The sequence below is a fragment of the Pelophylax lessonae genome, assembly GCF_965119305.1.
Source record: "Pelophylax lessonae genome assembly, chromosome: 11".
Lineage (NCBI taxonomy): Eukaryota > Metazoa > Chordata > Amphibia > Anura > Ranidae > Pelophylax > Pelophylax lessonae.
In genome coordinates, this window is record NC_138778.1 from 53,176,688 (window position 1) to 53,203,797 (window position 27,110).

A 27,110-nucleotide genomic window follows, 5' to 3' on the forward strand; every position below is an offset into this window, starting at 1 on the left:
TTGGCACAATCTCCATTCAGGGAACACTTTCCATTTTCTCAATTATAACAAAGCATTTTCCGATTGGTCATTGGGGATAGTTATTTCACCACCCTGCCTCTTGACCTCCTCCAGCCAAAGGATGCTTTGTATGACTTTAGAAAATAGAAAGTGTTCCCTGAGTGGTGCCCATACCAAGCCAGCAACCTCCTGTGTTCACAATAGAGCAGGACCGATAACTTGGCATGAGAGCTGAAAGCTAGTGGAGATCACTGTGGTAGCAGTGACTACTACAAGGTTTTTAAATCATGGAGGCTCAGTTTCACATGTGTGCGTTGTCTACAGCAAACTGCGTGCAAATACAGTTTGCCTAGGAATGCCAACTTCTCCAGACTGACCACCTATTAAATATAATAGCATAACTTCTCCCAAGAACCAGCCGACTGCTTGCATTCTCTTGAGAGGCATGAAGGCAGGTGGCTGTGATGATTTCACGGAGCAATGTACAACACTCTCTCTAGGGTTCCCACCAGACCCATTAAGCCTGGCCATACACGGTTTGAATCTCAGAGTTTTCCTTGGCTGCGAGTGCTGATCAGATGCCAATCGGCAGACCATTTTCGATCATGCTCCTTCGACAGATGCAGGATAAATGTCCCCCATTGTTTGACCAACCGAAACAGATTATCCTCTAGCCAGAATTGCTGGCATCTGCATCAGTTGTCTTTAGCACACATTTAACTCGCTGAATAGAAGTTCTTGGCTTATGTGAATAAAGCCCACCTGTTATGCAAATACTATTTAGGCTACCATTGCTAGCCTCTTCTTTGAGGCTATTGGTTCCCTGACTGTCATGCTTTGGCTTTAAAGGAATAGTTCTCCTTTACCAAAAAACATCTCTATAGATGAGGGGAGTCTGTAGATAAAAACAAACTGTGCATCATTTTGTCCTGCCTTGCTGCTAGGACACTTCCAGCCGATTGAAACCACTTTGCAAGCACACTCTCCTCTGTTGCTGTGAAGGAGGAGATGGTGCAGGTGTTTGAGCGCTCACTTCTGTGATGGTGGGGGTGAGCAATAATGGCTGGGAGTGTCATAGCAACAGGACAGGATGATGCCGCCTCTGGGAGTTTTTTAGCCAGGCTTAGAGGTACCTAAAAGGCTTGCACCTATAAGCGAGAGCATTATCCAGCTTTAGTCAGAGCGGCACAATTTATCTAAAAGTGCCCCTTAGCTGCATAGGGGTTTTTCTTTTTTGTTTTTGTTGAAGGTGAACTAACCCTTTAATGATTTGTTACTTACTTTGAACAAACACATAGATTAGGAATTCTGACACACTCCAATATTAAAACCAGATACAGCCACACAACCAGCGTTTTTAGGAGAAGGCCTTCTGTGGCCTCTTCCATACTTCTCTCATTATAGGTGTTTTTTACATCATTGTCTGAAAAATGGCCCTGTGTCCTCACTCTGAGAATGTGTTGTATATGCCTAATATTTCAGAGCAACTTACACTTCAAGTTCTAATGGTGTTTTATGTTCTCTACAATTCAGGAAATGATCCAGCTTGAGGACATTCCCAACCTTGCAAGTCTCGTATCCAGTTTTGATCAACAGCAGCTGGCAAACTTCTGCCGGATCCTGTCAGTTACAATATCCGAGCTGGACACTGGAAATGACGATAAATACACTCTGCTTGCTAAAGACGCACAGCAGAAGAAGTCTCAGAGCCCTTCAAGAGCGGAAATAAATCAAGGTTAGGCTTGTTGGCATTCATTCCTTCTAGTAATCTATATGCTTGGTGCCGAGCCTAATATTAAACTGGTTTGCACAGTCATTTCTGTTTTTTTTTTTTCTGGGAAAATGTATTGCCCGAGTTCTGGGAAAATTGTAGAGAATTCTGGTGATCTGGTTAGGCATGCAATTGAGTTTCATAGGCTAAAAAAACATGTTCACTCAACCAATAGCAAAAAATAAATTAAAAACCTGTAGCTACAGAACCCTAAAGAAGGCCAAAGAGTATGAGATTTTCTTTTCTGCAACCACGGGTTGCGGGAAAGAAAATCACTTGATTCCCCATTAACAGACTGTTTGACACTGAGCAATTGTGCTCTCGTGGAGAGAGGGAGGGGGGGGGGGGTGCGGGGAGCCGCCCCTGTTGTGAGAACACAGCTATAGCCACTGGCAATAATTGCATGCTAAAAAACTCCAACATGCTGGTTGTACCCATGTGAATCGATTGATCAACTTGGGTAAGATCAGCCTGCCCATAGATGGATCAAATCTCGGCCGGTTTCTGCTCAGCTGACTAAGGTTAGATCTATGTGTGGCCAGCTTAAACCTACAGTTGATCCAGAGGAAGGCAAAAAGCTCCTATAAAGAGGTCCAGTTTACTCAAACAGGGAAGAAATGCCTTCCAGATCCCCCTATGGCAATTTCTTATGAATTTTAATAGCCACTTGTATTGTGTGTTTAAAACGCATCCTCCCTCCCCTAAATTGCATTACTATCCATGCTTGATCCCAGAGCTTTAGCAATAAAAATTTCAAAATTAGTTTTACAATTTCTTCAGTCGTTATTCTGTAAATGTGTGAAGTTTTTATGTTCTTTAAAGTATGCTATTTTGTTTGTTATAGCCACGCTTCTGAATATCCCAGGCTTCATTGAAAGACTATGCAAGCTTGCCACCCGTAAAGTCTCAGAATCTACAGGCACAGCCACTTTCCTCCAGGAGCTAGAGGAGTGGTACACGTGGTTGGATAACGCCTTGGTTTTGGATGCCTTGATGCGTGTGGCTCATGAGGAGACTGAACAGAGTGGAACAGGTGACCTTCCTTAATAGCAACTGAAGAATGTGAGGGTGTATTAATTGTTGCAAGGAATGAGCTGCTCCAGAGGGTGGCAGTTAAACATGAACTCCAAGCAGATTTCAGACACACATTTATTGCAGCTTTGTATTCAATAAATGTTAAGACCCTGTTAAAATCAGTGTGATTTAGTAGGTCAAATATCAGCCTTTTGCCGGCAATGGGGAGAGTCCCAATCTGTATTTTGGGCGCTGCACTGATTTCCAAAATTAGTTCCTGCACTACTTTTGGCGGCTTCGGGGACATGAAGCTGCACAGATGTCCCTGAAATTACCCTCGAAGTCGGACTGTAATGCAGCTTTGAAATTGTGTGCGTTTTAGATGAGCTTTTATGATTGCAAAGCCGCGTTAGTGTGAACGAGGACTTAATGTGTATATTTCACTGCAACCAATGTAATTACTTTAATATGACTTGGTATCCACCTTTTGCATTCCCCTGTTCAGCTGGCCAATCAGCTGTGCTGTTTGCAAATGTGAGCCGAGGGATGACTTTATTAGTCACTTGCCCCCCCCCCCCCCCCATTTCGATGGAGAGGCAGTTCTGTCTGGAGCGGTGTCCGCCTGGTTAGGTAAGTAACTGTCCCCCTTTCTACCTGGAGGGTTTTGGGGTGGACGTGGGCCCCTCCATGGGAAGGGCAGACCCCTGGGTTCACCTTTTTCCCGTCAGGTACCCCCTTCATTGGTCTGGTGGGCCATACCGCCCCCACCCAACTCACGCTGGGGCTGTGGGATGGCCTGGTCCACCGTCTAGGGTGGGGGCAGAGTGCTGTGCTGGCAATGGGGGGGATGCGCCGCTGCTGACCATGCAATTAGCTGTAAGGGGGGGGGGCGTAAATGGTGGGGGCTCCTGCCAGGGCACCCCCTTCCTACCTGTGCCATTTTTGAGGCCTAGGGATCCCTCCTGGGTCCCTGGAAGCTTCGTGGTGCCACGCGGGGGCTGCAATTTCATTGAAGCCTGTGTGCTTGATGCACAACGGCCATGTTTGAGTAGTCCGGCGGCCATGTTGCGTTGGTCTGCCATTGAAAATAGCGGCAGCCATGACAGCGAAGCTCTCTGGGCGGCGAATTTGGCAGTGGGAGCCCCTCATCCCCTGGTGCTGACTCCTGGATCTTTTTATTTCTTGATTGTTGTTTGTGCAGTGCAGGTTCTCCTGATAGCTGTGGTGCCTGGTTTTTGCAGGGTGGTGAGACTGATGGGGAGTCCTCTCCCTCTCTACTGAGGATCGATTGGTGCTCTCTGGCTTGCAACCAGGTGGGCTGCCAGAGTGGTGGGGGTTGTCCCTTAGCAGTGTTTTACACTTTTTTGTGGGGTCCCCCTGTTGACTCATGGACTCTTTGGAGCACATCTCCCCACCTGATCCCCTCTCTGAGGCTGCGGGGCCCTCTGGGTCCCATCCATCCATCGATGCCCTGACGGCGGTCCTGGAATCCTTGGTGTCCCGGGTGGAGGTGGTTTTTGGGCAACGGGCTGGCAAAAAGCACCCCCTGCCTTCCCCTGCCTCGTGTCTCATCTGATCCTGAATCTGAGTCAGCTGCCGCGGACGTGGGTCACCCTGCTGGGTCTGCAACCACACGCCCTGAATCCTCAGATAGTGAGGATTCCTCCACTTCTGCAACCGCGTACAAAAAGGTGCTGGTGGACGTAGCTGTGCATGAGACCTTTAAAGATGTGGGACGCAGCTGAAGCGCTGGTTCCCTTTGGCATTCACAAGCCATCCAGAGCGGAAAAGGTGTTCCCTTTCCCCTCCTATTTGGACAGAAATGTCACTGAATAGTGGGGTTGACCTAGGGCTAGGCTTTTTCGCTGAGACCTGGAGGGGCCTGACTTTGCTGAGCTGGCGGACCAGCTGGTCCAGGGGCTACAGTTTTATCTGTGATGCCTCTTTGGGTGCGGCCCTCTTAGTGGCTCGGCAGTGGTCCTTCGCCGTGTCTTTTGACTCAATTGCTGGTCTGCGGACCAGACTTCTAAAAAGGCCTTGACTGATCTTCCCTTTCATGGAGATCGCTTGTTTGGTGCTACCCTGGATGACATCATCAAAGGTCTCACAGGGGGGAAGAGTACCTTTCTTCCGCATGCTACTAAGGGCAAGGACCCTCATCGTAGACGTGGGCCCTCCTTCTGGGCTCATAAGAAGTTTTTTTCCTCCCTCAGTGTCGACTGAAAAAGGATCGGAGCCCTTTGGGGCCGCCTCTGGAGAATCCAAGCGAAACTTGGTCTTGTAAGTCAAGAGCGGGCTTTTCCAGACCTGCGGACAAGGCCCCTCACCGATGTCTGGGGTGGGAGGACGTCTTCGCTGGTTCCCGGACCAATGGACTCCCCTGGTACAAGTCAGATGGGTCCACAAGGTAATTTTGGTCCTGCTACAAGATCGAGTTTTGTTCATCCGGTAAGGTTCTTCATTCCAATGTGCGACTGTCTCAAGTCCACTCAGTCTTTTCGGGGCGTTGCAAGACTTTTTTTTGCTTTAAAGGGTGATGGTCCCGACTTCGGAACGTTTTTAAGGGTTTTACTCAAACCTGTTTACAGTCCCCAGGATGGAAGGCAAGGTGCGTCCAATTCTGGACCTCAAGGCACTGAACTGCTTTGTGCGGGTACAGAAGTTCAGAATGGAGTCTATTCGCATGGTGGTGGCCTCCCTGCTTCAGGGTTATTTTTCTTGCCTCCATCGACATCAAGGACGCTTACCTTCACATTCCAATGTGTCGGTCTCCAGTGCTTCCTCTGCTTTGCTGTGGGAGAGGAGCATTATTGGTTTGTGGCTTTAGTCTTTTGCTCTCGCTTCTGCTCCTTGGGTCTTCACAAAAGTGTTGGCCCCAGTGCTAGCATTGTTATGCCAATGGGGGATCGTGGTACTGGGCTACTTGGGCGACCGCCTTCTGTGGGCGGAATCTCCTACTGCTCTGGTGGAAAACCTGGAAATCACCATACGAGCTTGAGGGTGTTTGGCTGGATTCTGAATTTTCAGAAGTCTGCTCTGGTTCCGTCCACAATGCTGGACAATCTGTGTCTGGCTCTGGTCTCGGCCTTAGCCATTGTGCTTCTTCCTCTGGACCAACTCCAGAAACTGCAGTCTCTTGCTGTCCAGCAGATGGTAATCCCTCTGGACTTGCATGCGGGTGCTGGCCCTGATGGTGTATACCTTCGAGGTGGTTCCATTTGCACAGTTCCATATGAGGTCTCTGCATGGGAGATTTTGACCAGATGGGACAAGACCCTGTAGTCTCTGGACAATCAGATCTGGCTGAGATGGGGAATGAAAGATTCCTTATATGGTGGCTTTGTGCTTCGGCTGGGCAAATCCTTCTTCCCTTTGTATTGGAAAGTGGTCACCACGGATGCCAGCCTGTCAGGCTGGGGAGGCGTTCTCTGCAAAATTTCTGCTCAGAGGGTCTGGACACCGGAAGAGTCCAGACTACCGATCAATGTCTTGGTATTTCGAGCGATCAGAGTGCGCCTGGAACATTGTCCCGGGATCCTCTGACGGACGCCACTGATGCGCTGGTGGCCCCGTGGGGTCAGTATCGTCTGATTTACACCTTCCCTCCTCTCAAGCTTCTGCCAAGACTTCTGTGCAGAATCGGGGCAGAAGGGATTCCGGTCGTCTTAGTGGCCCTGGACTGGCCTCGCCGGGCTTGGTACGTCGATCTGATGTGGCTGGTCGCCGACGTTCCTTGGAAGCTTCCTCTTAATTAGGATCTGCTGCCTCAAGGACCAATCTTCCATCCTACTTTGCTGGCTTTGACGGCTTGGCTGTTGAATGCCAGGAAAGTTGGAAAGATTGATGGAAAGTTTGTTGGTCGATTCCATCGCTGTTAAAAGCTAGGAAATTTACTTCTAGGAAGATCTAACATTGTACGTGGAAAACGTAAATTGCGTGGTGTGAGTCTTTTGGGGTTCGTCCTCACTCTTTTTTTTTTTTCGGTTGCTCAGATCTTGACCTTCCTTCAACGGGGCAGAAACTGGCTTTGATTACTATCAAGGGTCAGATGTGAGCCTTAGCAGTCTTCTTTCAACAGCCCTTGGCCACGTACTCCTTGGTGCATACTTTTCTTTAGGGAGTTTGGCACTTGACCCCTCCAGTGCAGTCTCTGTTGCCGCCTTGGGACATCAATTTGATGCTCTCAGTCCTCCAGAAGCCTCCTTTTGAGAATCTTCGGGAGATTCCCCTGCTTACGCTGTCCAAGAAGGTGGCCTTTTTGGGGGCTCTCATCCCTGCGCGCAGGGTGTCGAAATTGACGGCGTTACCCTGTCCACCTTACTTGGTGGTTCACAGTGATAAGGTGGTTCTTTGCCCCTGTCCGTTGTTCCTTCCTCAGGTTTTCTGATTTTTCATTTGAATGAAGATATTGTGTTGCCTTCCCTGTGTCCCAGGCCATAACATCCGAAGGAAATGGTTTTGCATGCCTTGGATGTGGTCTGGGCGATTAGAGTGTACCTGGCAGCTATGGAGTCTTTTAGGAAATCTGGCTCAATATTTATGCTTACGGATGGGCCTCGGAAAGGGTTGTCCGCTTCCTCTGCGACCATTTCCAGATGGATCAGACAGACGGTGATTCAGGCCTATTGCATCAAGGGTCAGGTTCCTCCTTTCCCTGTCAAGGTGCACTCTACTTGGGCACTCGGTGCCTCCTGGGCCTTCCGTCATCAGGCGTCAGTGACACAGGTTTGCAAGACGGCCACCTGGTCATCGGTGCACACTTTCGCAAAGCTCTATAAAGTGTATGTGTTAGCATTTACGGAAGTTTCCTTTAGCCGCAAGGTTTTGCAGGCTGCTCTTTAAAGGACCTGATCCTCTTTGACTGTGTAGTTTCAGGTGAGCTCCAGTTGTTTTGGTTAAACTCCGGTTTACCTGGTTGGCTATAGTTAGCCTTGGGAATTTATTTTTCGCTGTTCCCACCCCTCATGTTTAACACTGCTTTGGGACGTCCCAATGGTTAAGAAGATCAGGAGCTGTGTCTGTCAATGAAGGAAAGAGAAAATGGGATTTTTGACTTGCTGTAAAATCCATTTTCTCTGATGTTCATTGACGGGCACAACACCCACCCCTCTGTGGAGTTGTAATTGACACTGCTTGTAACAGAACTGAGTACCTATAGCAGAGAGGGAGTATACCCCCTGGGACTGCCCATAGGTATAGCCAGACTTTTTTTTTTTGCCTAGTGTCCTACTCCTGTAGGGGGCAGTATAACTCAATGGTTAAGAAGATCAGGAGCTGTGTCCGTCGAACATTAGAGAAATTGATTTTATGGTCAAACATTTTTTTTTTTTTTTCTGTATTGTCACGTGATCTTTCCTGTATTCCACTACACAGCAAAGAGTGATCAGAGGGCTGATTTATGTGTGACATATGTGACGTCATGCTGCTGGAGCTGCCCTGCAAGACATTCAGGAGTGTCACATTGGGGGAGGCTAGAAGTGGGGAGGAGAGTGGAAGTTCACCTCTTCCACACTGTGAAAACTAAAGCAGGCACCACAGAGCTGCAATGCAGATTACACAGGATAGGAATGCAATGCGTTGCCACTCTCAATAAGAGAAGAGAGAATTTTAAAAGAAACCTGTAAGTGGAAGTTGTTTTGAAGCCAATATCAAGAAAACATTGGGTTTACTGACACTTTAACTGAAACAGAAAAGTGATCTCATCTGCCTCGCTCTGCTTTGCTGTTTAAATCTTGGGACTGTATGGATGGCAGTATAAAGTCTGTTGGACAGTGAAAAGCTCCCATATATGCATTTCACTAGTATCTTGCCTGGCGTTAAGCTTTATGTGAATTTGTTGCTTTACCCCATCTGGGCAAAGCACAGGCTCACTTTAAAAATAAGTCTTTCAGGAAAATGTGATCTTTTAAGTCAGGGCTGTGAAATAAACTTTGTAAACAATATTTTGTTCCTCTGCTTTCATAGGTTTATTTAATTATGGCTATTTCAAAGTATTGCTTTTAGCCTTGTAGCCATGTCTGCAAATGATTTTAGTCTGTTTCTGTAGATTAAATAATTTCTACAACTCCACCATGAAATCAATCCAAACATGAGTATTTCTAATTGGGTACATGTGATAATTTTTCTGGATCTTGGGTAATTTTCACTGCCAGTTGCAGCACTTTCTTAATCTAGTGAAGCTCTTCTGTAACGTGCTGTTCACTTTTTAGAGTCGTCCGATGAAGGAGGCTTGGCAAATCCCACCTCAAGAACGCAGCTCCCACATTCCATGAAGATCATGCATGAGATCATGTACAAAGTAGAGGTTCTATATGTGCTCTGTGTCTTGCTAATGGGAAGACAGAGGAATCAGGTTTGTGTACCTTTTTTGATTTCTTCACCTTTGGATGGTCTTCTATGCCTTCAATCATTTTTAGGTTTTCGCCATTATCATTGTTTCCCATTTCCTCTTATGTCAGGTCCATAAAATGATTGCCGAGTTTAAACTTATCCCAGGATTGAATAATCTTTTTGACAAGCTGATATGGCGGAAGCACTCTGCATCCACTCTGGTACTCCATGGACACAACCAGAACTGCGACTGCAGTCCAGTGAGTAATTATTTAAGAAGTGTGCGAAGTGAAAAAAATAAATGCATGCTCCCCTATATGGCTGCAACATCGGTCTCCCCGCCGACTCCCAAGACTGACTCCGCATGACTACTGATTGCTTAGTTCTCTGTCCGCTCTGAGCAGAGAGAGGTGACTTTCTGTCACTGCTCTCTGCTCTGCACCTCCATTGCTCACTTGGGGCTCAGAGGTTGAACCAGCTGCCACTCAGGCATCTGGGTGGATTTTGACAATATTGTTGGGAAGCTTTCAGAGCCTAGACTGGCTCTGTGAACTTATGCCCCATACACACGTGCAGATTATCTGAAGACTTTTGTCTGCAGACTTACCTTTTCTATGTAGTGCAAGGGCCTGCTGGATTGCATACAAATTGAAAGTGTTTAGGTTTGACCTCATATTATATGGTTTTGGTAAGTCTGCAGACAAAAGTCTTCAGATAATCTGCACGTGTGTACGGGGCATTAGCCGACATTAGTATTTAGTCTGCTATTGGCTACTTCTGAGTCACAGAGTAAGTGCACTCCTATGATTCAGAAAGGATGTATGACCAAACAAGCTTTGCCCACACTTCTCCTCTTTTAAAGCAGACTAGTACTGAAAATCAGTTTTGTTCGTATGCAGCAAGCATAATATGTGCTAAATGTTACGAAATTTTACAGTAACAATAATTTGCAGTAACTTGCAAGCCCGGTCATTTGACCAGTGTGGAACCTTGGTCTTTGATATAAAGGATGGGGGGATTGAAGTTCTGAAAAAGTTGCTGATAGGCCAGTTTTTTTCTAAACACAAATTCTCCCCTTAAATTTGTATTTTACCCGTAGTTGGTAAAAAAAAAAAAAAAAAAAAAAACTTGCTTTACAAGAGGTTCCATAAGCAGCTAATTTTTTACTTCCCTGCACTTCTCTAACCACAGTCCCCAATGCTGCAGTACATTTTCTAAGCCCAAAATCTTCCCTCATGAGAGATCTTGTACAACCCTTTAATTTTCCATTTTCTTGGAACATCACAATAGTCACCAGGATTTCAGGTGGTCTGGTGGCAGGGGGCACGTGGAAAAGAAGTATCTAATGCTCATGATTCTTTCTGTTATGTTAATCTTTTATTTTGACTGGTGTGTGCAAGTTTTCACTGAGCAGAAGCCACATACCCAGCACCAGATTATTACTTATAAGACCGGCTGTCAATGGAAAACCAGCCTAAGAATGCGGGGCAATAGCTTTGTGAATTACTGTAGGACTCCTATTGAATAAAATAAGCGCCAATATACTCACAAAAGAAATAGTCAAGTGCATCTATCAAATCCTATCACATCACCAGCTAGGGATCCATCAGTGGAAGCTTGGATTGTATCTAGAAGATAGTTTCTAATTCTGTGTCACTGACCGCTTCTAGGTGACTGAGCAATGTTGTTCATGCAAAGAGTTGAGCTGGCTGTAGGCAGGAAGATTGCACTGAGAACAAGTCCCTGAGAGATCCTTGTCGTCCATCTCAAACACAAAATGGTCTTTCATTTGCTTAGAATAAAATCCTAGTGATGCAGAAAAACCAAAGACCCTCACAAATTTGGAGTCTGAACATATATTGATTTATCATGGAAATTTAAAGACCTCAGACCAACACGTTTTGTAAACCGTAAAGTATCCCATTCATTAGGGTTCAGAGTGGTGTTTGGATTGGGGGGAAAAACTGGACTTGAATTGTAAACTTGATTGTACATGAGTAAAATTAATTTCTTCTTTTTTTTTTTTTTTTTTGTGGACATTCTTCAGCAGTTTTTGGTTATAGAGAGCTTCTATGCACAGTAGCTGCTGTGTGTGTCACCCGCTACAAGCTAGAATTGAAATGACATTTGGTACAGCCAAAGCTGATATACTGTACATTGCTATTGATACATATTTTTAAAAAGTTTTTTTGTACTTATTGAGTAAATTTTATATTTCCTTGCTAGGATATTTCCCTGAAGATACAGTTTCTAAGACTGCTCCAGAGCTTTAGCGACCATCATGAGTGAGTAATTTGTATTTATTTTTATTTTTTTAATGTACAGTTATTTCCTAAGTAGGCCTAACGTTTGCAAGATGTAAGCATGCTGGTTTCCTGCTCACTAATACTGCATGTTGACTGAGCTTTACTTTTCATCTGTGTCAGTGCTACTCTGTTGGTCTAAAATTTGATATGACCTAAAAATTGCTGTGTACACCACATGTCGGACATGGAATGTTTTTTTTTTTTTTTTTTTTGGTAGGTGTGTTTTTAGCCTCACCCATCCTTCCTTTGCATTAAATGAAAGTAAAAGTACTTTTTGGTTTTGTCTTGCTATAGGAAATGTCTTCACATTTGAGCAATGCTTTACTAATCTATTGTGTTCATCATTTTAGGAATAAATATTTACTTCTCAACAGCCAAGAATTAAATGAACTAAGTGCAATCTCTTTAAAAGCCAGTATCCCAGAAGTTGAGGCTGTATTGAATACAGACAGGTAAGCCCCACTGATCTTTGGACTTCATTTAAAGGAGAAATATGGCCAAAGCTTTTTTTGGCCATACTTCTCATTCTGCACTCCTATGACCCGGTTTCAGCGGACAGCGGGATAAAGCCCACTGTTGGCTGAGGTTGCTCAGCCTGTTCAGGCTCGGGAAAGATCCCAACCATATGGTCGGGATACACCCAGATCCCTGGACCAGTACCTGGCTCAGCCTCTCGGCAATCTGCTGAGAGCCTGAGCTAGCCCCTCCCACCCCCCTCCACAGCCCAGTGCTTCAGAAAGGGGAGAGAAGATAGTGACAGTCACCCTTCCCACCACTCCTACTCCCACACTTTTTCTATTTTAATGACAGGGTTTTATTCATAAAAATTTCTGCTGGATGGAATGGTATTGAACCATCTATATTGCCCCATAGCAAACAATCTGATTTGAACTTTTTGGCCGTCAGTTTTTTTTGGTGGATATTTGAGCTGGACTGTTTGCTGAGAGGTAGCAAAGACTATTTTGAAAATGTTCTTCCTGAGACACCCTGATATGTAAAACACATTGTTTAGAAAACCGAGGCCCATAAAGCCCAGCTCTGGCATTACCAGACTTTTCAATCCCTTTTCCTGTCTGAAAAGTCTCTTCATCCACAATACACCATCTCTGCCCCTCTCTGCATCTTGCAACGTTGTAGTGTAAGGGTAGCGGTAGAGGTCAGTTGTGTGTACTTCAGATCTCTTCCCAAGACCAGACCTTAACATAGACCAGGGTTTCTCAACCAGGGTTCCTCCTGAGGTTGCTAGGGGTTCCTTGAGCAATGGGCAATTTCTACCTCTCAGATAAGTTTCCAATGACCCCATTTGTTCCTTTTAGCTATTTGTAATGGGGCAATTCTTCCCAATGATAAGAGTAAGGAGCATTCTTCCCACTGACTGTCACACTAATGTGTCATGAGTTGGAGATTTTTTATTTTTAGCAGGGGTTCCCCGAGACCAGAAATTTATTTTAAGAGTTCCTCGGTGTTGAAAAGGTTGGGAAAGGCTGCCAACGACCATGAGAAGATAAGGGCACTGCTATGGTCACAATTTTAATTAGATTTTTCCAGGTGTATAAAGGCCTCAAATTGTGTGTGGAGATGGGGAGGGGCGGCTCCATATACTTGATTGGGAATAAAACCTGTAGCAAGTAGCCATTTTGATTATAGCACTACTATTTTGCCTTACTATCTGCTTCATCATCATGCTGAATGTTGTACTGCAGATGCCTCCTACCATCATTCTGTGGTAAGCACTGGCTTTAGTTTTGGCTTGGGTCAGACTGGAACAGTACTGTAGAAACTTAAAGGTTTTCTGTGACTTTAAATAGTTTATTTGGACCACATCTGTACCTAATTCACTGTATTATGTGAATCTGCTGCAGTCAGCATCACAATGTTACTTGAAGGTCCTGGGCTAGATTGAGACGCTGACCCATGATGACACAGGTGTATGACTCTCGCAGGTTTGCAAGTTTATGGTTTTTAGACTTCACAAACAATGCAGGAGCCACTCAGCTTTGCAAAAGCCCCAAAAGGCTGTGATTTTGGCTTGGGACTTTAAACACAGACCCCATGGTTATATGGCTCTTGATTGATCCCTACCAAAATAAATACTTGACCTGTACACTTAACAAAAATCTTTGTTTTTTCAAATGTAAATTTCTAAACTTTTTTTTTTTTTTTAAAACCTTTAAAAAGAATAGAACTAGAATTTCAAGTCACTCACTATATTAGCACTTGTTACTTGGGGTTCACAATGTTAAATGACCTTTTTAATTTTCTGCATGCCATGTGTTTCAGGAGCTTGGTGTGCGATGGAAAAAAGGGACTATTAACCAGATTACTGCAGGTCATGAAAAAGGAGCCAGCAGAGTCTTCCTTCAGGTGTGTTGACTGCATTGCTAGTTTAATTTCTATCAGGAATGATCATGGTTTAGATTTCATGTTTTAGATGAGCACAGTCTAGAAGGTTGTTTTGATGGACATTACATTTCCTAATACTGACCTGTGTCTAGGTTCTGGCAAGCGCGAGCTGTAGAAAGCTTTCTTCGTGGGGTGACGTCATACGCAGACCAGATGTTTCTACTGAAGAGAGGATTATTGGAGGTGAGGTGCAATGACTACGTAATCTCACTTTTTCCACTCTCTAACAGGTCTGATAATACCTTCACATAGAAGATGAGGGTTGAATTAAAGTGTGTTTAAATCCAAAAACAACAATTTAAAGTGATATTAAAAATTAAAGCCCCTTTTTTGTTTTTTTTATTTTTTTTTAAATAACATGTTATACTTGCCTGCTCTGTACAATGGTTTTGCACATAGCAGCCCGAATCCTCCTCTGGTCCCCGCTGGTGCTCCTGGCCCTTCCTCCTTCTGAGTGCCCCCAGAGCAAGCAGCTTGCTCCCGAGCCGCTGCGTGTCAATTCACACACACAGCGGTGGCCCAGCCCTGCCCCCTCACATGCAGCTGTGGCTCTTCCCGCCCCTTCCTGATTGGCTCACTGGCGCTGCTCCTTCAGCCAGTCAGGAGTGAGAGTCCCTAAAGAGCTCTCATGGACAATGCTGGATCGAGAGGGGGCTCAAAGTATTAGGGGGCATTGCTACACAGGAGGTTTTTTTACCTTCATGCAAAGAATGTGCCAAGGTAAAAAACCTTAAGCCTTTTGAACCACTTAAAATTATATTGACGTTTACTAGTCCATAGATGAGTTAGTGGCTGAGCTAGTTCCTTTTTTTTTTTTTTAATTTATTATATAATATATTTTCACCTCCTGCCAATAACACACTTGGATGACAGCACTTACACACTGTAATTTGGAGGAGCAAGCCCCTCCCCTCATCTCTGTTAAACAAACAGGCATATCTTTGTAAAATAGAAATAAATGCAGCCACCCTCCTTCACCCTATCAAGTTAAGTTTTGCCGATAGTTCTACTTTAAGGGCAGGTATTTGTAAAATATAACCGGTAGTGCTTGATGCATCTTTATTTACCTAGTATACAAATCAGCAAGTGACTCTAATTGCTTTCTGAATTGTTCGATATGGATGAGCCAAAGGTGCCAGGGTCTCTTAAAGGGACCTGCCTGCTGTACACTTTACGCAAACCTGGAGCTGCGAGCTTCTTTTGATTGAAGTCTTTTACCTTGAGTAAGCAAAATGCAGGGCCACCTTGCCTGTTTCCACCCATTACCTATGATTTGATTTGACTAGTGATCTTAAGCAAATTAACTGCAGTACTAGCTAGGTGACTCTGGTATAAGACACAAAACAAATTGGCATATCGGGCACAATCAATTAATATCAAGTTTTAATTCTCCTGAATTATTTCTATTTTGTATTGGGGAAACACCTACATAGCAAAATAAATGTATGGCTAATGTTGATTTGGTGTCCAAGTGGATATTTATCTGGCAGTGCTAAATACTTGAGTATAGTCAGTTTGTTTGCCTTTGTGAAGGTAACTATAGAGCATTATTATTCCAATAATAAAAAATAAAAAAAATAGCCTTTGACTTAGATTTGCAAGTTAAAGTGGTAGACTCCGGTATTTGCTTTTTACCTATAGTTAAGCTTATAATAAGCCTTACCTGTAGGTAAAATTATCGCCTAAACGTGCACGGCTAGGAGATGTGAGCAACAGCCCATTGCGTTCCTTCAGAGCTGTGTGCCATGGCCGTGACTCCCGCGTGCATGCACAGGAGTGACGTAGTCGAGGCCTGGCCATTCAAGTGGCCGCAGTCCACGGACCCGGAAAGAAGGCCGGGTGAAGATGGAAGCCTCTGCAGCGGTGACAGCACGCTGCTGGAGAGCTTTGTTTCAAGGTAAAGCTGGCCATTAGAGCTGCACAATTTTGGATAAAAGGAGAATCACAATTTTTTTGCTTAAAACAAAGATCATGATTCTCAGCATAACATCATCTTTCACATTAAAAAAAAAAATTGGGCTAACTTTACTGTGTTTTTTTTTTATTTAGTTATTAAGTGTGTTTTTTCCCAAAAAATTGCATTGGGAAGACCACTGCGCAAGTAGTGTGACAAAAATATTGCAACAACCGCCATTTATTTCTCTAGGGTCTGTGCTAAAAAATACCATATTTATCGGCGTATAACACGCACTTTTTCCTCCTAAATATGGAGGAAAAAGCAGCTGTGCGTGTTATATGCTGATATGAAAAAAAAGAAAGTCCAGAAAGCAGCGCCGAGAGGTAGAAGAGGCAAAAAATACTGATTTTTAAGGCCTGGTCTTTAACCACTTCAATACAGGGCACTTTCACCCCCTTCCTGCCCAGGCCAATTTTCAGCTTTTAGCGCTGTTGCATTTTGAATGACAATTGCACGGTCATGCAACACTGTACCTACACCAAATTTGTCATTTTTTCCCACAAATAGAGCTTTCTTTTGTTGGTATTTGATGGCCGCAAGTTTTTTTTTTTCTTTTTTGCTACACAAATAAAGACCAAAAAGTTTGAAAGAAAAAAAAAAAAAAAAAAGATTTTTGTTATAAAATTTTGTAAATAGTTTTTTCCTGCACTGCTGGGGTGGCACTAATGGGCGGCACTGCTGGGGTTGCACTAATAGGCGGCACTGATAGGGTGGCAATGGCGGGCGGCACTGATGGGGTGGCAATGGCGGGCTCCCTGAGCCCTGCTTGCAATCCCTGGTGGACATGGGTGGGGATCCCTGGTGGTCATGGGTTGCGCATCCCTGGTGGCTCTAGTGGCCCCCCTCCCCCAAGGGTCTGCACTGGTAATCAATGCTCTAATTACCAGCACAGACCCTCCCCCCCCCTGTGCGGGGGCATGCAAAGCGCATTATCCTGCTGGACGTCATATGACAGCCAGTCAGGATAATACAACCACTTTGCTGCCGTCAATCCGCTATATGGCAGGCGGCAAGTAGTTAAAGTGATTGTAAACCCTCACATATACCCAGTGAAGTGAACAACCTCAGATGATACACAGAGATGAAACAAATCTCCCTACATAAGTTTTACTTTGTATGTCTGCTGTCTTCAGCTTTCTATATTCTTTAGAAAGTGCACATTGTTTTAGAATGCGTGCTTCCTGTTTCAGCTGTGGGAGTGGAGTCCTGGCATACACTGTTTAACAGCTGACTGGAGGAAAGGCACCCCCCCCCCCTCCACATAGGCAGAAGAACGATACTTGCAGTGCTGTTCTGTGAATAGACCTCTCTATTAGAAATAGAGCTCTCTGCTATTCTGTCTCTATGCACCCACCCCATGACACAAATTTCCAGTTGCTTTTCTCTCCTGTGTCAGAACTTGTCAGAAATTATGCTGATAAAAGAATCACGGGTCTTAGGCTGGCCATACATGTTCAATTTTCCTGTACAATTTTGTTAGATTTACCACAAACCACATAATATGAGGTCAAAGCTAAACACTTTCACTTGTATCCAATTAGGCAGGCCTTTGTACTACATAGTTGAAGGTAAATTTCAAGAAAATTGTATAATGTATGGCCAGCCTTAGTGCTTTGTACAGAGATAAGTAACACTACATATGTTTGCCCAGGTCAATTTTAATGAAACCGGTTAACATCCACTTTAAGTTGTTAACAGACCACATTTACAGACCGAAGTTCATTCCTTTGATCTAAAAGAACAAAATCATACAATGTTTCTCTTTTATCTCTCAGCTGTGAGCATGGAACTGCTCTGCAATGTTACATGAATCGTGGAAATGCTGGATTAAGATCATGAAGGGGGTGCAATCGAGATCACCATTTTTTGATGATTAATCGTGCAGCTCTACTGCCATACACACAATTTTTTTCTTTTTTTTGTTTAAGTATTTTATTAGACAGTATCAAGAGTTTAATACAGAGATCTAAGAAAAAAGGACGGCAATTACAAGCCTTAAAAAAAAAAAAAAAAACGGCGCATCAAAAAGTCCAAAATAAAAATCAAGCATGGAAGCAACCATGTTTATTCATATTACCGCATTTGACATAAGAGGACAAGCCATAGTGCCGGTTCACATTAGTTCGATTACAGAGATCGCATGTAATTCAGAGCGCACTGCTCCTAAATTACATGCGATCTATGTGCGGTGCAAATTTCAGCCATACAGCTTGTATGGCCAAATTCGCACCGCAATCGCACTAAACACCCACATGACCCTTTTTTTAATCCACAGCAGAATTGGATCGCATGGTGGTTCACACTAGCGTGATCCGATTCTGTACAAACTTGCAGATCGCACTGCGATATGCAATCTTAACTGGGGGTGTCAACTTTTAATTGTCACCCCCTGCATTTCGCATATGGCAGTGTGAACTGCCTGGGGTGCGGATGCGATGCGGGAACGCGCTGTATATTTGCAGCGTTTCCGCATTACACAAATGTAAACCGGGACTAAAGAGCGATGGTTTAAGGTAGATTGATGGATAGGTGTGTTGTGTAAGTTGACATACAAGATGGGGAAGGCAGGGTAGTATGCACAGACAAGAGGCCCGACCGTAAATACAGGGACTGCGGTCTGGTACACCAACCAGGAGTTTTTACCTATAAACAAGAGTACTGGGAGAACACTCTGGAGCATTCAATGTATCTGGGAGAAGGCCTGCGGCGTAAGGCGCAGGCAAGCTTATCCTACAATAAAATTTACCTTCAGCTATGTTTTGAAAGGGCCGGCCTGATTTCATACAAATTAAGTGTTCAGGTTTGACCTCATATGGTTTTGGTAAATCTAAAGGAAAATTTGTGTAATATATGACCAGCTTAAGTCTTTCATAATATGCTAGTATTCGATTCATACTAGCACATTATGGCTTTACTTTGAATGTAGAAAGATGTTTGAATTTTTTTTTTTTATAAGTTTACTCATGTTTAGGGGAGCACAGGGTTAGCAAGTTTGGGGATGCATCCTAAATATCATGCAGTCATGCCAGAGCTTTTCTTCATTTTTTTTTTTTTTTTTTTTTTATTATATGAAACTGTGGTTGTAATAAAAGGCACTTTATTTTGCAGCACATTCTTTACTGTATTGTGGATAGCGAGTGCAAGTCGAGGGACGTCCTTCAAAGCTACTTTGACCTGCTGGGAGAACTAATGAAGTTTAATATCGATGCCTTCAAGAAATTTAACAAATACATCACTACAGAGGAGAAGGTAGAAGAAATGTTTAATGTTAAACTCCACTGCTCACAATGTTAAAATAATCCTCCATTTGTGTAACGTGTGTTTTTTTTTTTTTTTTTTTTTTTAACATTTTACTGATTCTTCATTTTCTGATTGTTTAGGAATGCACTACTGAGTCTGTGGTGGGCTCCAGTGTGCATGATGAATGTTTATGCTGGCTGTTCACTAAGCAGTTTTTTGCTGATTTTAACCACTTCTGGACCAAAAGGTTTTACCCCTGTAATGACCAGGCCATTTTTTTGCAATACGGCACTGCGTTACTTTAACTGACAATTGTGTGATGCTGTACCCAAATAAAATTGATGTCCTTGATTTTCCCACAAAAAACCTATACAATTAAAAAAATTTAAAAAATCTAATTAAATTTAGGTCAATATGCATTCTGCTACATATTTTCGGTAAAAAAAATCCCAATAAGCGTATATCGATGGGATATTTTGATGGCTTTATTTATTTATTTTAATGGCGGTGATCAGCGGGGTTTTTTTTTTTTTTTTAAGCGTAATGTACATTGCAGCGGACAAATCGGACACCTGGCACTTTTGACACTTTTTTTGGAAACCAGTGATATAACTACAGTAATCAGTGCTAAAAAAAATATGCACTGTTGCTGTACTAATGACACTGTCAGGGAATGGGTTAACACCAGGGGCAATCAAAGGGGTTAAGTGTGTCCCTAGGGGGAATGCTTTCTAACTGTGTGGGGGTGGACTCACTGGATGAACACAGAGATCCCTGTTCCTGCTTTGCAGGAACAAAAGATCGTGATGTTCATTCCTGACAGCACATCAGTCTGCCTTGTTTACGCAGGCTCCCTTTGTGCCCAATCAGCACGCGATCGTACCTCTGGTGGCGCGCGTGCCCCCCTCTGGCTATTACACTAAATTATGTATAGGCACCTCGTTTCGCACAATAGAGCCGACCTGCCGCAGTATATATATATATATATATATATATATATATATATATATATATATATATATATATATATATACATACTGTGGCTGGTCGGCAAGTGGTTAAAGTAGAACTAAAGGCAAAACTTTTTTGTTTTGTATAGACTGCAGAGTGATCAGAACGCTTATCAGTTTTTTCTGTCTGAGTCCCCGTTGGAGATTCCCCCTTTGTTCTGTTTACCATTATCAATAAAAGTTAAAGTAAAGGAAATTCCCAAATTCTGGGTTGTCCCCAGAAAGTAATAGAGAGGAAATCTTCCAATGGGGACACTAGGTTCTGGTCATTTTGGATGGTCCCCAAGGAATTCCCTTGCTGGAATTTCCTCTCGCTTCCTGTTTGGCTGTGGCACAGGAAGTGAAGAGAATTCTGCACAATGGAACACAGATGGCAAAAAAAAAAAAATTCTCTGACCGGTTATAACTCTCCCTAACTACCCTATCCAAAAAAAAAAGTTCTGCCTATATAGCTCTACTTTACCTAGTTTTCAGTGACTATACTTAAGTATCTGATCATTACTGTGTTCATTAATTTCAGTTTCTGCAGAAATGGTCCTTGAGCCCAGGTTCACACTGATGCAGTGCGGGACACTGCATGTAATTCGTGCAGGAATCGCAGCATACTCCTGTGCAAATTCCATGCGGTGTCTCTGGGGTGTGATTTGATCCATGAATGTGTATGGCTCAAATTGCATTGTATTCGCACCAAACACGTGTTTTTTTTTTTTTTTGGTGCACACCATGCTATCCGATTCTACAAATTACACTGCATTTTGCATACAAATTTTGGGGTGTCGTTAATGTAGCATGCACGCCACAATCAGGTTAACATGAATGGGTTGCGATTTTGATGTAGTACAGACTCCGCAGTGAATTTTCACCACCTTTTAGTGTGAACCGAGGCTTAAAGTGGTTACAATTTGCACAGAATTATGGGCATAGTTAGTCAAGTAAGGGTATTTCCAGCAGCTATTTTGTTCTAGTGGTACAGATTACTTTGGCTGTAAAGTTTGGAAAATAAAAGGAACCAGAAGGACAAGATTATAAAAGCATTTTGAAAATGGTGAATGGAACAGAATTATCTGAAATTGTGATGACTGCACACCATATATAGGAGATAAAGAGAATGCGATAAAGATAAACTCTTTAACCAGTTCAGCTGTAACACCTGTACACACCCAATGAAATTAAGCATCTTTTTAATTCTGCTTTGAGCAGTTATTGTAACTTTTTGTCATTAAATCGGCAGCAAAAAAACCCTGCATGGCATAATGTGCTAGCATGTATTGCATACTAGCTCATGAAATACTTACTTTTGAATAAAGTCCTCCAGCGGCGCACTGTCAGCATTGACAGGACTTCCATCTTCCCCCAGACTTCCTTTCAGGTTCATAGGCTCCCGCTGTATGATTGGCTGGGAGCGTGATGACCTCCCTCCCTGCGTGTGAGCCATTGGCTCCACCACGGAGCTCTGAAGGTCTGGCACGGTATGCCAGACCTTCAGACCACATGTGCCAATGATGTCACCGGCGGCATCCTATGGAAATATCTCCTAAACGCAGCAAGTTTAGGAGATATTCTGTGTACCAACAGGTAAGCCTTATTATAAACTAGCAAAAAATTGGGGGAGCAAACCCTGAACATGTATATCTAAAGCCGGTGCAGCTATGGACCAAGCGACATGTATATTAAAAAAGAATAGCGCACACATGCAAAAGAAAAGGCTATCAAATATGGAGACAATCCATAAATAAAAATGGGGATTTAGTCCCACCATATGGCCATATCGTGCTCAAGCCCACCAATACGTCAAAGTACCCCATTATCAGTGGGTCCTACACTATCCATAAAAAAGGATGAATCCAGCTTCTCTATCCCTTGGAGACAACACTCCTTGCTGGGAGAGATGTGCTAATGCACTACAGGCGACTCCTCCTATATCTACTTGATAGTGGACACTGATAGAGTACAGGTGTGTGTGTGGGGGGTGGGGTGCTCAACCCCAGAAGTCTGATCATATGGTGGGACCAAATCCCCATTTTTATTTATGGATTGTCTCCATATTCTTTTTTAATATATAAGCCTTATTATAGGCTTGCCTGTAGGTACAAGTCCAAAAAAACGACTTTACTACCACCATAGGATGATGAAGTAATACATATGTGGGTTTTTTTTTTTTTTTTCTCAAACAAACCTAGGCTTTCTTTTGGGGATGTTGTCCTATTAATTTTTATTTTTGATCAGTGTTCGTTTTGTGACAGCCATGCAAGGAGCGAGGCAGCAGTGGTGCTAGAAGGACTTGTGCATACTACACACACTGTGTACTTACGTTTTTTTTTGGCTGTGTGGTCACAACTTGTTAAATTTTCGTTCAATAATTAAGTAATATTACAGGGAAAGTATAACAGGTAATGCCAGATGTGGTGTCATTACACCTTAGACAGAAGTTTTTTAAAAAATTTTATAGGAGCAACTCGCTGTACAGAAGGCAGCAATGCTCACTGATATACTGGAGATGACAAGCGAGCTGTACAAATTCAATATAGTCCATGTTAATATTTATCTCGACACTCAGGAATTAGAGAGGTAAGAAAAAAAAGTGTGGAGGACAGGAGTGGAGAGATGGATTAGGGGGGCATACCCTGCATCTCAAGTAGGTCTCAAAGGCAAAAGCCGATATTGTAAGTCAGGTCCCTATGATCAAAGTCTGCTGGGAAAAAATGTGTGACCCAAGGGGTGGAATTTTGGGCTTTTTGTCCATCAGCTTCGCTGTTTTCATTGATAAAGGTTGTATGAAGCCTATTTTTTAACTGCCACTATTTAGGGGTCATCCTTTCGCCCTGCTTGTGCTATAACCGTGAGGACATGGGTCATTGGTTTGCATTGATATTTTGGAAGGCCATCCAGTTTTAAGTTGAGCTTCTCAGCTAGGAGCATTGGGATTGAAGTGTCCAACAGGGCTAATTTCTTAAACCTTAGTCCTTATTCATCATACAGTTGGGCAGCTTGTTAAATTATTTTATTGTATCTGCCAAAAGTTGATGACTTCCCTTTTTACAGTACAGTTTTGATGCTGCAAAGAAGCAGTAGTTTAGTGTCTGTATTGTTCACTGTTGTAGACGGCTCCATAAAACAGATACCCAAAAGCTGTATAAAGCCTTTGTTTTTCTTTTTTCCTTAGTTCCAGGTTTTCCTAAATCAGATAAACAGTTCCTTGGTGGACTCCAACATGCTGGTGAGATGTATTGCACTGTCTCTAGATCGGTTTGATAGCCAATCAGATGATATCAAAGGTGAGTAATTCACTTTGGCATCTTCCCCCTCCAAGTCTGGTGGGCCACTGGGCTTTGCACAGCTTAACTGAAACGGTTTGTGATAACTTTTTTTTTTTTTTTTTTAAACTCTTTTAACAGTTGCAGAAGTTTTGTCTGAGTGTCGGTTGCTGTCTTATATGACTCAGGGGTCTGTGCAAATGTCTTTTCTCTTCCGACTTATCAATATCATTCACGTGCAGACATTGACGCAGGTGAGAGACAAACATTTAGTATTAAGATGCACAGAAAAAGCTTTTCACTGTAATAAAGGTAACAGACTTTATGCGGCTCTTAGTATGTTTATTTCAGGACTTTTGATTGGAGCACAGGTTCAGGTTAATGAACAGTGTAAAACTGAGATGGTAGTGGTGGTCTACCACTGTATATACTTGACACAGTGCATCATGTGAGCGGGGAATAGAATTTAAGCTTTAAAGAAGGAAAATAAAAGTTTTGGAATTAACTGATTCACTTAACTATTTTGAGTTAATTGCCTAATGGTCTAGATTTGAATTTCTGCCAACTTATTCACCTTTTTAGCATGTAGTATAGGAATTCTTAAAATGACACTTTTCTCCTACAGGAGAATGTCAGCTGCTTGAACACAAGTCTGGTTGTCTTAATGCTGGCCCGGAGGAAAGGCCAGCTACCCTACTTCCTGCAGACCATCCGGGACATGGAGTGCATGGAGAAATACCCAGGTTTCATCCTTAACAACTTCCACAGCCTCCTACGCTTCTGGCAGCAGCATTACCTCAACAAGGACAAAGACAGCACTTGTTTAGAGAATGTGAGTGTGACTTGATCCTTCATCAACTCTCCAACACTTATCACTTTATTTTTAAGCTTTTGGCCATTTTTTTGCTTATAATAAATCAAACCTGTTATTCTAGAATTATGCATGCAGCCGTTGCTTGGGTGATCAAGAGGGCCTGCCACCCTGCCTATTCTCTTTCATGGACTTCCGTTGTCTGTGTATGCAGTTTCAGGCTAGGCAACTGACAGCCAAAAACTGTCAGATCTCAGGTGACCTCTGACACTCCAGCTAAATTGTTGGTCTCAGAGCAAGTAAGGTTAAAGTGTATCTGTGGGCAACAGATTTTATTGCAGTCTGCAACTAGCATTAACACAGCAGCTTTTTTTTTTTTTTTTTCCTCAATAAAATGATTTTTACAATCTGTTGATCCTGCCAGTATTTTTTATTTTTTTTGGTCTATTTGTTCTTCTAGGAAGGTGGTACTCAGTTTCCTTAAAGTGGTATTAAGATTTGGCCTTTTTTTATTTATTTTTTTATGTCCTACTTAACCAAATCCTCCGTCTTGGGTCCACGGTCAGCACTCCTGGCTCCTCCCCCTTGACCAGTGGCTCCAATTGGGAGCTGTGGGAAAAGCAGCACACAGCTTTTTTTTACCTTCATGCATAGAATGCATGAAGGTAAAAAAACCTTCAGCCTTTAAAACCACTTTAAACAGAAAGTAAACCCTCCTCTGCAAGTTGTACCTATAGGTAAGCCTATGATAAGACTTACCTATAGGTACTGTAAATATCTCCTAAACATGTACCGTTTAGGAGATATTTACCTTGCATGCAGCCAGTGACGTCACTGGCGCATGCGCTCTGAAGGAACGGCCGCTCGTGCCATTCCTTCAGAGCCCCGTGCCGTGACGTCACCGCGGCTCCGGCCAATCAGATGGCCGGATGCCGCGATCCCGGAAGACGGGCGACTGAACATGTCGCCCGTCAGAGGGAAGCAGGCGGCACGGCGGGGGCTCGTTCTAAGGTAAGTATTTCATAATGAGCTAGTATGCGATGCATACTAGCTCATTATGTGTTTCTCTTCTCTTTCAGGTTGTAAAAAAAAAAAATGTTAAACGAGTTTACAACCTCTTTAAACAGCCACTCCAGAATACTGCTTTCCAGTAGGAATGAACGAGGCTGCTGCACATGTTCAGTACAAAGTGACACATTTCAGAGCAAAGGCCGTGCAGCTTAGAGCAGGGCCATACATTCAAGATTGCTGGATTGAAGCTAAAGGTAAGAATAGGATCTGGTGGGCAGCGTTCAGAAGGGAGGTTAGAACAAAGTTGAAAAAAATAAATAAATAAATAAAGCAAGTTATCCTTTTTAAAGCAGAGCTAAACCCATTGATTTAAGTTTCCCAAATCAGTTATGTTCAAGGCAGGTGGTGAATGAGAACTGTCCTAGTTGTTTCTACTCTTAGCTGAACTGTCAACTTCGAAACAAACCTAGGCTAAGATGGAAGCTTCCTTGTCTGTAAAGAATAGGAGGGTTTCGTTCTGCTTTAAAGCAGAGTTCCGTCCCCCTTAAAAAAAATTAAGTCAGCAGCTACAAATACTTTAGCTGCTGACTTTTAAATAGTAGAACTTACCTGTCCAGGGAGCCCACGATGTCGGCACGGAAGCCTATTTACGTATTGCCCATAGTTCCAGTTTAGTTTCTGTAACTGCCAAGCGTTTACATGCAGATCTACACTTTGTGTTTCAGACATTAGGGTGCCACTGGGAATTAAGGAGCAACGTCTTTAGCTGTGGATGCCTGTGTGTGCAAGAGCATGTGTGATTTACATACATACCCACAATGATGTGAACCTAGCCTTATGCTTGCTGGCTGGAGTGATGTATTAGAACAGACAAAGCGCTTTTCTATGTCCAGTAAAACACGCAGCTGCTGGTGTACAAGTCAGTTTAGGCTGCAGCGATTTGGCATTCTGAAATGCTTGTGTACCTCTAACCCAGCATGATGTAGGCCCAGTAATTGGCCAGTGAGTGGAGGGTTATGGTATATGGTTATGAAGCGCACACTACAGTACTGCAAAAGCTGATCATGTATCTTCTCTCTGTTTTGGCAGAGTTCCTGCATCAACTTCAGCTACTGGAAAGAGACTGTATCTGTACTATTAAATCCAGACAGGACATCACCGTGTGCCATAGTAAGCTACATAGATGAGGCCTATATGGACGTGGACAAGGACTTCTCCGAGGACTAAGGCCAAGCAGGCATTTGTTTTCCTCCAAATGAACAAGATATTCAGATGGAATACTGCTGAGAGGCGCTATGCAGTGTCTATCCTGGGATGTCTAATGCACATGGAACGCGTAGTGTCCAGCATTACCTGCTGATAAAACTCTCCACAATATGCTACGTCTGTGCAATATATTCAGGGACGTCGTCATCCAACTAACACTTATTTTTCCTTTTTTTTTTTTTTTTTTTGTCTCCTCCGGCCTCCATATATGGAAGGGTGTTTTACACAAGAAGTGCCACAAGGGCCTAGCCTGGTCTTGAAACTTAGGATCTTCACAATAATTTTATAATTTACATTACTCTTTTTGTTTTACCAGCACCAGTAAGCAAACATCGCCATAGTCACCTAGGATGGAACAGACTCTGTTTTGGTGTCTTCCCACTCACAGCAGAAGTGGGACACCAGCAATAATAATCGCAGTGTGACGCGTGGAATCCCCCCCCCCCATAATATCTAATTGGATGCTGCTCTAGGCATTTTTTTTTTTTTTTTGGAATAGGGTAAAGCAGAATGGGATTCTGTGAATGTTTGTTTTTTTACAACCTTTTGGGAGTACATTGGGGTGTCGCCTAGTCACTCTAGCATGGCTGTGATTGGCCGACACTTGTTTTTTCAGCCACATGTATCGTCTCTTTGGTCGGAGGGTTCTCGGAACATTCTCTACTGCAAATCCACTAGAGGGCAGATGAGGCAACTTTGTGTCCTGCACCCTCTTCAGCATCCTTTGTCAACCTGTT

The 27,110-nt window shown here is 43.3% G+C and overlaps 1 protein-coding gene across 1 annotated transcript in view; it reads left to right on the plus strand.

Moving 5' to 3' along the window:
• TRPC4AP (transient receptor potential cation channel subfamily C member 4 associated protein) overlaps positions 1–26,535 on the plus strand; it is a 91,765-nt gene extending 65,230 nt beyond the window's left edge. The window contains exons 7-19 of the mRNA XM_082271362.1: positions 1,534–1,735; positions 2,616–2,804; positions 8,995–9,137; positions 9,244–9,375; positions 11,342–11,400; positions 11,772–11,873; positions 13,702–13,785; positions 13,917–14,007; positions 18,890–19,030; positions 23,195–23,306; positions 23,427–23,539; positions 23,911–24,117; positions 26,197–26,535. Of these exons, the coding sequence (XP_082127488.1) occupies positions 1,534–1,735; positions 2,616–2,804; positions 8,995–9,137; positions 9,244–9,375; positions 11,342–11,400; positions 11,772–11,873; positions 13,702–13,785; positions 13,917–14,007; positions 18,890–19,030; positions 23,195–23,306; positions 23,427–23,539; positions 23,911–24,117; positions 26,197–26,334 (1,713 nt within the window). The 3' untranslated portion in view covers positions 26,335–26,535. The remainder of the gene's footprint in view (positions 1–1,533; positions 1,736–2,615; positions 2,805–8,994; positions 9,138–9,243; positions 9,376–11,341; positions 11,401–11,771; positions 11,874–13,701; positions 13,786–13,916; positions 14,008–18,889; positions 19,031–23,194; positions 23,307–23,426; positions 23,540–23,910; positions 24,118–26,196) is intronic.
• Positions 26,536–27,110: the final 575 nt, after the last annotated feature.